The 14,657-nt window shown below is 33.3% G+C and overlaps 2 protein-coding genes across 12 annotated transcripts in view; one reads left to right on the top strand and one right to left on the bottom strand.

The window, feature by feature from the left end:
* The first annotated feature begins 217 nt into the window (after positions 1-217).
* Csn1b (COP9 signalosome subunit 1b) lies at positions 218-3,048 on the top strand. The gene is given in 6 exon segments (XM_076427752.1): positions 218-531; positions 797-889; positions 967-2,088; positions 2,339-2,473; positions 2,551-2,584; positions 2,587-3,048. Coding segments are annotated over 6 exon segments (1,455 nt in total). The 5' UTR covers positions 218-477; the 3' UTR covers positions 2,604-3,048.
* Positions 3,049-3,463: 415 nt separating this feature from the next.
* The window catches only part of Aldh-iii (Aldehyde dehydrogenase type III), a 43,271-nt gene continuing 32,077 nt past the window's right edge, over positions 3,464-14,657 (bottom strand). For 6 of the 11 annotated variants that reach the window (XM_076427743.1, XM_076427747.1, XM_076427748.1 and 3 more), the window contains exons 5-11: positions 13,090-13,311; positions 12,843-13,006; positions 11,719-11,949; positions 11,436-11,633; positions 10,624-10,739; positions 7,622-7,757; positions 6,362-7,140 (exon numbers count right to left, since the gene is read on the bottom strand). In XM_076427743.1, coding sequence (XP_076283858.1) covers positions 6,963-7,140; positions 7,622-7,757; positions 10,624-10,739; positions 11,436-11,633; positions 11,719-11,949; positions 12,843-13,006; positions 13,090-13,311 — 1,245 coding nt within the window. In that variant the 3' untranslated portion in view covers positions 6,362-6,962. Of the gene's footprint in view, positions 4,162-6,355; positions 7,141-7,621; positions 7,758-8,047; positions 8,164-10,623; positions 10,740-11,435; positions 11,634-11,718; positions 11,950-12,842; positions 13,007-13,089; positions 13,312-14,657 lie in introns of those variants that run through there. The other 5 variants (XM_076427740.1, XM_076427739.1, XM_076427738.1 and 2 more) reach the window with 5 other exon arrangements.

Raw genomic sequence — 14,657 nt, 5'->3', positions numbered from 1 at the left:
TCTTTTTGTTCGAAACTGATTGTTTCGGTACATTTCCGCCAATATAACTGCTTTTATAAACTATATTTTTCAAGCTTCGCGCTATTTCCTTTAATACAACATTCCCTCGATGGGGGCGGTGGCATCCAAAGTCTTTTTCAAGTCGTTTCAACTGGTTTCAATGTGGAATCAGTGGTGGAATATATGTATACTGTATACTATACTGTACTATACACATACCATTGAATGTTACGATAATAGATAGAACTTTCATTGCAATTATGGAATCTTGTGTCGCGGAGTGAAGTGTATATATAACTATTTTGGTGTTGCATATATATTTTTGTACATAAAGAAATTTATCTAAATATAGCCAAGAAAAATCTTTCATTACTACCGGTGGCCTACACTGCGCCGGCTATACATGTGTTTATCTTGGTCTTCTATTGCATTATTGCATACTGGTTTCGAAGCTTTTGTTTTCTTTCGTAGTGTCCGATGAGTAACGCGAGAAAGAACGTTGACATGCCGTTTCAATTTAACGACGTCCAGGTATAAATCTCGAAATGAAAGATTAAATATTTTGCTAACAGAACGATACATGTAATGTCAATATTTGTTAAGAAGAATTCGAAAGTTCTTCGGTTTCTTTTCAAGATTGCATTGTGTTGTGACATTTAACTTTGTTGTTTTTCTATTTATTTTTTGACAACGACTTGCTAATTGTAATTGTATTTCTGACTTCCGAATGTTAGAACAGCATCAATCTTTCTAGTATGATAAACGATTCATATTGGACATTGCTTGATGTGTTTAGCAAAATGTGGTGGAGCCAATGCAAGTCGATGCTCCTACAGAAGATAATGATAACGCAGAACAGGAACCGTATATTGTGGAAAATCCAACATTGGTATGTACATGTAGATAGATCTAGATAATATAAAAAATAACGAGTGTCACATAATTTGTGTATTATTCTGCCCACAGGATTTGGAAGTATATGCTAATAGTTACACCGGTCTGGCCAAACTGTATAGGCTTATGTACATAGCTGAACATTGTCCCATGTTAAGGGTAGAAGCATTAAAGATGGCTATTTCTTATGTGATGACGACATACAACGTTTCTTTATATGTATTGTTGCACAAACGACTAGTACAAGTTGTAGGTTCGTCTGGGTTACCGGATGTTGCCGCTCAATCCACATCTCAAGATATGTTGACCTTAGACCAAGCATGGGTCGAATCTCGGTCGAAAAAGGCTGCTCTAAAATTAGAAAAATTTGATACCGATTTAAAAAACTACAGAAGTAACTCAATTAAAGAAAGTATCAGAAGGGGCCACGACGATTTGGGAGATCATTATCTTGACTGTGGAGATCTTGTTCATGCCTTAAAATGTTACTCGAGAGCAAGGGATTATTGTACCAGCGGCAAACACGTTGTAAACATGTGTTTGAATGTTATCAAGGTTTCTGTTTACTTGCAAAATTGGACACATGTACTGAGTTATGTTACAAAGGCTGAGAGCACATCGGATGTATCTGATGTTCACGGTAAAGATAACAATCAGTCTATAATTACAAAGTTAAAAGTTGCAGCTGGTTTGGCAGAACTAGCAACGAGAAGATTCAAATTGGCTGCGAGGCATTTCTTACAAGCGTCGCTAGACCACTGTGATTGTCCAGAGTTATTGTCCCCTGGGAATGTTGCCTTGTATGGAGGTCTTTGCGCTTTAGCTACATTCGATAGGCATGAATTACAGAAGCAAGTGATTTTCAGTGGTTCTTTCAAACTCTTCCTAGAATTGGAACCACAATTAAGAGATATTATTTTTACATTTTACGAATCAAAGTACGCGTCGTGTTTGAAGTTATTAGATGAAATTAAGGATAATATACTGCTGGATATGTATATAGCGCCACATGTAAATGTATTGTACACGCAAATACGAAATAGAGCATTAATACAATACTTTAGTCCATATTTAAGCGCAGATATGAGACGCATGGCCACTGCTTTTAATAGATCAGTTTCAGAACTGGAAGACGAGCTCATGCAACTAATTCTTGATGGTCAAATTCAGGCTCGTATAGATTCTCATAATAAGGTAATTACTATTGATAGTCATCGGTAGACTGCGGATCTTTATGCATTTGTGGCTTCTGAAAATTTTCGAAAAAGGGTCGAATATAAAATTCGACAGAATTTAGTACAATTTTTATTTATTTCAGATCTGCAAAGCCTACTACCACTTTCTTAAAGTTCGTCCAAAATTAAAAATTGCATAAACATCCGCAGTCTGGTCATCAGTCTGAAATATTTAATTAAACTGATGTTTTTGTATTGTGCAATTTTAGATTTTATATGCGAAAGATGTTGATCAGCGCAGCACGACGTTCGAAAAGTCAATAAGCGCTGGCAAGAGATATTTGAGATGTACACGCATGTTAATTTTAAGGGCAGCTATGTTGAAACAACAAATACATGTTAAAGTATTGACATAATTTTCTTATAACCGATACACCGTTTGTACCACAGTGTATTATAAATTTCTTAAATATTTTTACAGAGCCTTCAACGTGATAGTACTCAAGGAGGGGAGATGTTACTTGGAAGCAATAGTTCAGTGGCAAGAAATTAATTTGTGATTTATGCTAATCTTTTGATTAATAAATATGATTATTCAAAGAAACTGCCATGCTCAGTAAGATACAAAAAAAGTACTTCAATATCATATCGAACATATTAATATATATGTAAATTGCTGATACCAAATTTGACTTTCAATAAATTGCATAATATGTATGTACCATAATCTCTTAAAGACGAAGAAACTAGTACTTTTAAAACTGCTAGAATAAATTTGAACATACCTTTGATAACACACAGTGTATGCTAGCAATTCTGCGTCAATAAACGTATAATTTGTTTTTCATGCATGCGTGTGCTCATTTTTTACTATTAACTATTAAATGAAAACTTAGTTGATACATTTTTACTTTAAATTATATTAACAAAATCGCTTTCAGTCTCGTCGCACTTAAAGTTTAGTTCAGCATTTCTAAAATATAATTTACGGAAAAATACTTTTAAAGAAGATATATAGGTACCAAAGTTATAATTTCATATTTTATATGTAATTTAATTACGATGTTACATTCCTATATTATAAAACAATGTGTACGCACTTTTGCACATTTGAAAACCGTACTTAACATTCTACTAAATTGTACAATTATAACAATAACAACATGTTCTCTTTGTAAAAGTACGACTTCTAAAAAATAGACACATATGTTAAAGTAAATTACAAATTTCTTTTTATATACTCTACACTTTATATTACAGTATTCCTATACTTTTCTGTACAATATTTATGCTGTGTAATTTGATATAACAATAATCTGAATTTGAAACGTAAATATAAATATATATAGTTTACAGTGGAATACATATATTTTAATAAACCAGCGTGTATAATGTCTATCTGTATTTACTTTCTTTTGCATCTTTATAAGTATACAAGTAAGCGTATTTTTATTTTGCATTAATAAGATTTTCTATATACTCGGTTGACCCATAACTTCTTACAGAAGTTATCGTGACGAAAATCTTGTTATTATTCACAACCTTTGTTTATATAACATAATGGTCACAGCATTGAATAAACTTTATTTCTGTTCAAGATAATGTACTTGTTATAAAATCTGCATGAATTGATGGGCCAACATATAAACACCAGTCAAATTGCAGAAAGAAGCATGGAAAACTTACAAAAATATGATATTTTTTACAAAAAGTTTGTATACAAAACTAGAAAAGATTTAACTATGTAATATATAAAGTAGAAAAGTATTTCTGTATGCTCCGACCGATTACCGAGCAGAGCCGCTAGATGGTGGCACGGACACAAGAATATTGATTAAAAGAAAAACAAAAATCGCTAACATAGAGAATAACACAGAAAATTGCGTATAAGCGAGATTTTATCGAAATTGCCCACTGTGCGTTGCCCGCCAGGGCAATCCGCCCGGAGGGCCTGTGGTTGCGAGGGTGTGCCGTAGGCACGCCACGAGCAGCTAGTATATTAATAATATTCTTATATGTGTGTAATTGGAATTCAGTAACACACTCTTTGCAAAAAATGATGAGGGCTCCATTACAAATTGTCTTCCTGAGCCTGAAAAAGTCGTTGATATTATTAATTTGTTCAAATGTTAATGAATATTATAGCTACTTGGTACAACTTCATAACGAAATTTGTGACTTTATAGTGCTGTGTTTGAATCTATGTACAAAGATGCATTTCTAAGCTGTTCTGTCTTAACATATTACACTCGTTAATTTAAATATAGTTGGTTAGGAAAATTAAAATAATTGTGGCTCGCATTGAAAGTCTCATTATCTTTATTTAGCCGCGAAAATATACATATATATATATATATATATATATATACAGTAATTTTTCGATCGGAGTCTCCACACCCGGGTGTTGGACGGACTTGGGTAGAGTACGGAGGCTATATTTTTATGACTGCGTCTACCGCGCCGAGACTTCAAACGACGAGCCGAACATAGAGAAGGACAGAATGAAATAGGATCGCGTGTCGCCGTCGCCGGCACAGTTTAAAGGCCCGTGCGTCATCACAATGAAACACCAAGACCTCAGCTTTCTTATTTTCTATGATATCATTATGGAACTTTCACCAACATATTCGTGGCATCTCTCTGATTAAAATGATACCAAACACGATATAATTTGGCCAATATTTAGTGGTTTAATCGACGATGAAAGTTTCGAACGCAACGAAGAAGAGCGTATTGGAAAGATAGAGACGCGAACAGTAGCCGCCGCCGGTTCGCATCTCTTTCTTTCCAATACGCTCTTCTTCGTTGCGTTCGAAACTTTTACCGTCGATTAAACCACTAAATAACGTTGAAATTATATCGTGTTTGGTATCATTTTAATCAGAGAAACGCTAGGAATAAGCTAGTAAAAGTCCCATAAACCGATCATTAAAATTAAGAAGTTTGAGAACTCGATTCACTCGAGTCAATGTGTGGTGTTCACACCGATATACCCGAGCCGAGATCAATCATCGCCGCTCTACGCCGCGGAGCAGCGTTGGCCGGCAGTGGAGTGAGTAGGCACTGGACTCCGATCGGAGACACCCCCCAAGACTCCGATCGAAGAATTATTGTATATATATGTATATATACACTTGAATTTCTCCCAGTTTTTAAATAATACACTCATAAAAAGACTTCAATCGATTGATTTCAATTATATAGATGAGTTAATAGCATACAAGTCTCTGACAATACGTTGAAATTATTGGCTATAATTATTTGATAATTTTAAAGCCATAAACAATTTAAGTTATACAGGGTGTTTCGTCTAAAACAGGACACCTAAATATCTCTTCAGATTATTGTGATGCAGAAGATATTTGTTACGTAATGTGCATGGTGTCAATGGACCAAATATCTGGCACGAATATTTTTTCCGAAGGTCATTTTTTTCGGAGTTATCAAGGTCATCGATGCTTTTTGATGCACAACTACATTTTTATTTTATTGCATCGGTTAACTGATCGAAAAATACATTCAGATATTTTACCTTCAGTTTTAGAAGTTTTACCTTCAGATCAAGCTCAATGTCATGTTATTATACATATCTGAATGTATTTTTCGATCAGTTACCCGATGCAATAAAATAAAAATGTAGTTGTGCATCAAAAAGCATCGATGACCTTGATAATTCCGAAAAAAATGACCTTCGGAAAAAATATTCGTGCCAGATATTTGGTCCATTAACACCATGCACATTACGTAACAAATATTTTTTGCATCACAATAATCTGAAGAGATATTTAGGTGTCCCGTTTTAGACGAAACACCATGCATACTTTCAATGGATAGTGGGAGTGTTGGGCAATATTTAAATAAAAGTTTAAATAACAAGTTATTTATTATTTGAGCTAGTCTAAATAGATTATTTAAAATACTAAAGTTAATGTTATTTACAAATACAATTTATGTTATTATCTGTATTGATAAATTATTTGATTAAATATTTAGGATTAATACTCCTAAGTCCATAGTCATTGAACAAATTTTCTTTCCAACTGTACTCAACAACGATAGTAATATTAATGTATCGACTGTTGTGCATTATTTGAGAAGCTTTAGAGCTTGTTCAGTTGAGGTGATTTACGCGCTATTTAAGTAGCGCGTTTCGAATCGCATCATTGCGAGATTATACATTCAAAATACAAGAAATAAGAGAAAAACAAAAATTATTTATTTGATTTCTACCTCGATCCAAGTAAGAAATAATCTTTTATTTGCAAATAAGAAATAATGAATAGATTACCTTTGGCATTATTTAAATGACTTTTATTTGAATAAAAAGTTTAGTTGAATTTCTAATTACAATTTAATATCACAGGATTATTTATTATTTACATACAAAATTTGCCCAACTCTGATAGTATGCTAATGCTAGTTCGATAACCTCTAGCTTGTGGATAAAATACATGTCGAAAATTTGACTTGAATTGTTTATATCTTAATAATTTTAGAATAATCACACATGTCACCTGACAAAAGGACATTATAATTGAAATCGTTTTGTTATCGATATCTAGAAAAACAGTGTAGAGTATAATTTTAAGTATCACAATTAAAATAATAATTCCAAGGAGATCGTCTAAAAATACGTTTTATGTACAAAAGAATATAACATATTCTATGCAGTCCTAATGTTGCATTAAAATATATATTGAATAAGCTACACGACTTCGAGAATTGTAGATGAAAATCATCTGAAGTATGATACAATGCGTAAGGAAACTGATGTTTGGAAATATCAAATTTGAAAAAAGCTGTGCGGCACGACAACGGCAATAATTTGTGTGGAAGTGACATTACAGTTTATATAGTAACAATTTCACATACTGTTGTGCGTTAGAACGTAAGTCAAATTCGCCTGTGCTTATATACCTTTAAAGCGGCTGAAATTCCAAAAGTGACCAACGCTCCCAAGCCAAAGGCTAAAAGATATGGAATATATTTAACTCCTGGTATGGAAGGCCGTTTTGCCACTAGAGATCCTAAGAAGGACAGTTTCTTGTCGGTGTAAGGCGGATAACGACACCTGTAATAGTTATTTGTTATTATTGCAGACAAATTATGAATCAGTTGTAATAAACCAATTTAAGAGGGTAGACTCGGTTCCAGGATTGCAAGGCTGCGGAATGTGCCTTCTCGTTTCTCGATAATACATGCGATGGGGTTTTTCATTCAGTAGTCAAAAGCGCTAGATAAAAAAAAGATCAATCAAAAGTCCTATTTTTACGTTGACGGGGCGTAATTTGTATTATTCGGAAGCATACAGCTGAGCATGTAGCTATTTTCATAAAGCTGCGCCAGCTACATGCTGCCGAATAATGCAAATTACGCCTTGTAAACATAAAAATAGAACTTTTAATAGCGATCGTGACCTAGATTGATCTTTTATCTAGCGTTTTTGACTACTGCAAAACCCCATCGCAAGCATTATCGAGAAATAAGAAGGTACATCCCGCACCCTTCCAATCCTGGAGAACGAGTTTACCTTCTAAACAGTATTAACTTACGATGCCAAGGTTTCTGCCAATTTATTGAAATCCTTAATCAGACAACCCTTCTTGTGAACAAACGTGTCATACGTATACTTCCCGTGGTAACATCCCATGCCAGAATTTCCAACTCCGCCGAATGGCAAAGTATCGACTAAATCAATGGATTCTCATATTATGATACTGCATGAATTGAATTGAATCATTATGAAATATGTGCGACTAATAACGTATAAGCTATCCTCTAAAGAAAATACATATACAATTGATAAGCGATATTTACAAAAGTGATTCATTAAGTACATAATGGCATACACATTCAATCGAATACTGACCAAAGATTATGCGATATAACACACTATATGTACATACAACTAAGCGCATTAAAGTTTTTGTTGGTAAGAAAGGACATACGTGAAAGAAGAAAGTAGAAAGAACAAATACCTGCGGCATGCATCATTGTATCGTTAATACAGGCACTACCACTACTTGTATTATCAAGCAGGAGTGATATATTTTGTTCATCATTGCTAAATATGTACAATGATAATGGCTTCTCCCTGTATGAAATATGTAATAACACACGAATCATTCAAGTGAGATAGTCATTCATTTGTAGGTGATTGTATGTCAATTACGGGAGGGGATTATGTATATATACATTTTCATGAATTATAGCAGGGTCGGCAAACTTCTTTTGAAAAGGGCCAGAACGTAAAGTTTTTAGGCTAGAGTAGGTTAGCAAGCTCAAAGATATTTAGGTAATTCTACTCATAGAGCAACGAAAAAAAAAATCGGTCCAAAATCTTTTTTATTTTACGTAATTTTATTTATTTTTTTCGTGTTCATTAACCTCACGGGCCTGATTAAAAACAGGCGACGGGCCGGATTTGGCCCGCGGGCAGTAAATATGTAGTGTACCGCCGACCCCTGAATTATATTTAGCAAGAACAAAGACAACCCTTCTACATAGTAGCTCTAATCAGGGAATATTTACCTATTTATGTATATGAATATACTCGTGCACATAATTAGAAGTTTGTGAATATTTTAGATTAAGTTAAAACCAATTTTAATTGTTGTGTGGGTTATTATTTACAAGATCAGTGAAAGTTGTGCACAAGGCGAGCCTCATAACATGACGACTTCAAATATACTTGTATAAGTTGACCCTTTGCACTCGGAGCTATTTTAACTCGAAAATTAAACATTTCTTTCAACATAGAATAAATACATTCTATGTGATTTTTTTCTTTTGATGGATATGAAATTGATATAATACCTCATACGCTACTTAAATGTTCAGTAATTGTTTACATACCAACATATTTAACTCTTTGCACTCCGAATCATTTTTCAATTTTATTGCTAACAATTGCCTACTATTTAAAGTGTTTTATTTAAAATTTACTTCCTTGACTGCTACTTATTTTAAACAATTTTGTTTACTAATTACGTTAAATATTAGCTTTCAAACATTTTTGTAATCTACAGGGTATCCCACGTAACTGGAACAGGCTGTACCTCCTAAACGGTCGGGAATAGAGGAAAATGTTATAAGAAAAAGTTGAATGGCATCAGACGGTGCATACTACGCAACTAATTTTATGCACTTTTGTGCATCGGTGCAACAAAAAATGCAACTGCACTTTTTTTAAAACTGGAAACCTACATTTTTGACTGCACCAATCGATGCAGTTTGTTGTGCTCTACATAAAAGTACTAACATACTTATGCCCTAAACTTATTCGTTAGGAAGTTATCGAAACTAAAAGTTCTCTGATTTATAATGGAACATAACGTAGGTGTTCTGGAACACTCGTCGAGGCCGAAATAATTCAGTGAACTTTTAGCTTCGATAACTTCTTAACGAATAAGTTTAGGGCATAAGTATGTTAGTACTTTTATGTAGAGCACAACAAACTGCATCGATTGGTGCAGTCAAAAATGTAGGTTTCCAGTTTTAAAAAAAGTGCAGTTGCATTTTTGTGATGCACCGATGCACAAAAGTGCATAAAATTAGTTGCGTAGTATGCACTGTCTGATGCCATTCAACTTTTTCTTATAACATTTTCCTCTATTCTCGACTGTTTAGGAGGTACAACCTGTTCCAGTTGTGTAGGACACCCTGTATATTTGTAGTGTTGTTTTCAACTAAAAAATAAGACAATTAAATGAATAAAAGAAGAAGAGTGGAACTTATATTTGTTTCCAACTAAAAAATAAGACAATTAGATAAATAAAAGAAGAACCAAATACTAAATACATATAAAAACCCATTTTATTTACATTTTCCTTTCTCTAATGTCGAGTTACACTCGACAAAGGAATGCAAAGGGTTAATAATGTAAACAATACTTTGAATAATGTACAGCAATTTTTAGTGGAGCTTCAGAGTCACCACTCGAGTGCTAAGGGTTAATGAAACAGTGTTATACCAAGTATAGGTTAAAATCAGTAATTACTCAGATATTCTCGAACTTATTTTATCTTCTAATGTTTAAAAGATTATGTTTATCGCGAGCCACTAACGACGACCGAAGAAATGTGGAAACATATTAGTAGTGCATGAGTCAGACTAATTACAGAAACACTAGAAGTAAAGTAACAAAAACTTGTTAGTACAGCTGGTTTACGAGTTATTTGTATTCGTCTCATCATGTTACGAAATTCACCCGATACACAGAAACATTCTGTTTTTCATCTATCCATCACCAAAATCTTATTTCAATATAATTGCAGTACCTAAACCTATAATTCCTATGCCTGTAATTGGATAATGCAAATAGAAGCCAACACCTCAATATTTCATTAACAACCTAATGCCTAGAATTAAGCAAACTACGTCATAGAATTAATTAGCTACAATAAAATAAAATTATAATGTGATCTGTTTCTATTTACAAAGCAGCAATCTAAATACTTGATACCACTTATTTTTTCTTTTAAATAAATACAATTTGCCTACTATTTACATAGCCGGAACCATTTATCATTTGTTTCCTAGTACCCTGACTCACCAGTAAATTGCATTATCGTTTCATTAATTGCCACGCTTCCACTGTGGGTTTGATTAACTATTAATTCTTGAACTCCCCTGTCCTTGGTAAATATATATAGTACGAGTGGAGTTTCACTAGATATAAACAAATTAGTCGCTATACGTCATTGAGGTGTGTAGATATGCAATAATACTTTGTTCTTACTATTTAAATAGAGAACGCATTAAATATTTTACGCTAGATCTGGATACTCTGCAGTATTATATTACTTTTACTGGTGAAGTAATAAATAAGTTGGAATTTTTGACCTGCACATACAGGGTGAGGCACATAAGACTTACACCGAAAATATCTGCGTTGTTTTTAGTAATACAGGAATATGTTTCAGACAGAAAATGTTTGGTCCCGTGGGGCAATTATTGTGACGGAGAAGTTTTTCTTCTCTAATGAATGGAATTGAGTTATGCTTTTTGAAGAATACCTCCTACGAAGGTCAACATATTATACATGATTAAATTTGTATTTTCATTAGCTATAACGTTACACTAATCAAAAAACGTCGTTCATTAAAAAAACCACGATGACCTTGAAATATGACCTAGAGAAAAAAATTTCTCCGTCACAATAATTGCCCCACTGAACCAAACATTTTCTACCTGAAACATTTTCTTGTATTACTAAAAACAACGGAGATATTTTCGGTGTAAGTCTTAGGTGCCTCACTCTGTATACAAATGAATAGTTGCTACGATTCAGATAAGGAAGTAAAGTCTAGATAAGAATAATAACAATGTAAAATAATGTAAAAATAATTCAGTGTGGAAACTTACCGGCTGTTTATAAATTTAATGGCTTCGTACGCATTGTTTACATTTATAAAAGGTAATATCGGCCCAAATATCTCGTCTTGCATGATAGGATCCGTAGGTTTAACATCGACAAGTATAGTTGGTGCGATATATTTTTCTGCAGGATCGCATTGTCCCCCTATCGCTATCTTACCTCCGTCTAAGTATTTTACGAGTCGGCTGAAAGAATGTTTTTATATATTACACGATATGTATTAAAGTGGAGTATTTATACGAATATACTATTTTGAGAAATGATATTTACTGATAATGATTTTCGTTGATTATACGTGCTAAATCTGGACTTTCCTTGGGATTATCGCCATACCATTCCTTTAAAACTTTGGATGCTTCGTTTAAAAATTTATTCTGCACTTCAGGTGTACAGAGTACATAGTCTGGTGCGATGCAGGTTTGACCTACATTAATGCATTTTCCCCACAATATTCTCTTTACAGCTATATTTATATCCACTGTATTGTCTACGTACACAGGACTGTAAGAATACATTTACCTTATATTCCTTTATATTAGAGATCGCGGTTTTGAACGGGTACGTATGTAACTTTACTTTACGGGATCCTGTAAGGATCTGTATACACACACAGGTTTCGCACTCCAAATTCATCCTTTTGCAAATCAATTTCAACCTTTTACAAAGAAAGTATTTTTAAGTAAGTTTTTGTAAAAAAAGAACAAATCAAATGTAAATTCATTGTTAAGAAATTCAAAATTTTATCTATTGCAAAGATGTACATCAATACTTATTTGAAAGTAATTACCAATTCATTAACTTTGTAATGTATGAAAACTGTGTGTAGATATGTGTATTCATTGTAGACACTTTCTGATTAATCAATTTTAAAAATGAAAGTAGATATGTGTTTATTGAAGCGTAATGAGTATTGAGTCTTACGTTTCCCTCGCAGTAATGACACCATTCACTTGTGTCTAAATAAATATATGATTTAATGTAAATAAATAATTCATTAAAAATATTCTCAATGAGTGAAATTGATTTGCAAAAGGGTGAACTTGGAGTGCAAAACCATAGACGGATTCGTTCGGCACGTTCGAGTTCGGCGATTCATGTGTTTACGTTTTTCGATCGATGTCTTTTCAACTGTTGATGTTAGAAGTGAGACGCATGCTAGACAGCAATAAATTCCACGGTAAATTGTTCGACGTTATACACTCCTCAAAAGAATTAAGGGATCACTTGTGTTATTGGCAAGAAAATTGAAGAATGATTCGGAGTGCAAAGGGTTAAAAGTTATACGAATTAAGATCCAGATTCGCGTTTACTACAAGTTTACCCGTGCATTTAGATACACGGGAAACAGGGATCTCTGCGTTTATATTATTACATTCGAAAGTTAAACTTTATACCTTTTACCACCAAGTTCTAATGTCACAGGCGTTAAGAACTTGTTCGCTGCATCTCGTACAATTCTTCCGACTGTAGTAGAGCCTGTATAAAATATATAATCAAATCTTTGTTTGAGCAGTTCTGTTGTTTCATTGATACCCCCCAATACAACTTGGACACACTCCTGCAGAAAAAAAAGTATGCAATAAAGCAGCATCTCGAGATTTATGTGGAAAATATTTGCTGTTTTTTGTTTGCGATACTTACAGAATCTAAATATTGTGGAATAATTTTTGCAAATAATTCCGACGTAGCTGAAGATAATTCTGATGGTTTAAGAATTACACAATTTCCAGCAGCAATTGCGCCCATCAAAGGGATAATGCATAGCTGAAACGGATAATTCCATGGCCCCATAATCAGAACTACACCAAACGGATCTTTCCGAATTTCGATTCCATCCATTATATTGACCATTGCTTTTGGAGGCTGCAACATAAGCATATATTTAACATATTATGTATGAATTTTCATTTACAACTACAGGGTGAGGCACTAACTATTGTCACCTACGATAACTCGGAAAATATGATAGTATGTAGTACATAGAAAAGTTTTCGAAATAAAAATTGCATCAGACAACAGGGGACGTAGTGTGGCGTTACTCTTTTGTTGGTAGATGGAGTGGCTTCAGAGATGTGAAGGTCACCTTTGCTACCCGTTTTCTGATAGTGGCTATCGAGACGAATCCAACGAGGTGCAACATATATTAAGGTCTTTGAAGGTCAACAAACTTTACTGTACAGGTTTTGCACTCTAAATTCACCCTTTCGCAAGTTAAATACACCTTTTTGCAAATCAATTTCGCCCTTTTTCAAATCAATTTCAACCTTTTACAAGTAAAGTATATTTAAGTAAAAATTTGTAAAAAAAATCAAATCTAATGTAAACTTATTGTTAAGAAATTCAAAATTTTATCTATTGCAACGATGTACATCAAATAAATGCTTATTTGAAAGTAATTACCAATTCATTAACTTGAAAGTGAATAATACTGAAAACTGTGTGTAGATATGCATATTAATTTTAGCCATTTTCTGATTAATAAATTAAAAAAATGAATAATTTTATCTAAATGAATAAATAATTAATTTTAAATATTCTTAATGGGTGAAATTGATTTGCAAAAGGTTGAATTTGATTTGCAAAAGGGTGAAATTGATTTACAAAAGGGTGAATTTAATTTACAAAAAGGTGAAATTGATTTGTATAAGGTTGAATTTGGAGTGCAAAACCTATAACAATTTATTGTACAAATGTATTCAATTGTATGGCGTGTAGAGTGAGAATGCTGAGGATATTTTTCAACGTTTTACTAAACCTGGCAATGACAAATAAAAATACTTCTGGACGATGTCGTAGGACATCAATAATAAGAATGGTAAGTTAAGTATCATCGAATCAAGCGATTGTAAACGATGTATTCTTTCGAAGAACAAACCGACATGCTTTTCATTTACAGAGAATGACAGCAAAATTCAGCGAGAGCAAGAGATTTATACGCTGAAAGTTATCCTCAACGTTCTCACCCTACACGCCGTACAATTCAATACATTTGTACAATAAATTGTTACAGCATGTGATTCGATAAGAGCCGAAATGATAGCAAATACAACTCAATCCGTGATAAGAAGATTGCAGCATTGGATTGATACCAATGGTAATCACTTTGAACACCTCTTATAAATGCAAGTTTATTTCGCCTTTTCTGTCATAAATGACCGTTATCAGAAAACAGGTACCAAAACATAACATTTTATCTAAAAAAACAAAGG

This window comes from Lasioglossum baleicum, chromosome 7 (assembly GCF_051020765.1).
Source record: "Lasioglossum baleicum chromosome 7, iyLasBale1, whole genome shotgun sequence".
In the NCBI taxonomy this organism is placed as follows: Eukaryota; Metazoa; Arthropoda; class Insecta; order Hymenoptera; family Halictidae; genus Lasioglossum; species Lasioglossum baleicum.
The sequence above is the reverse complement of the archived record's forward strand: the minus strand, read 5'-3'. Positions and strand labels throughout refer to the sequence as shown.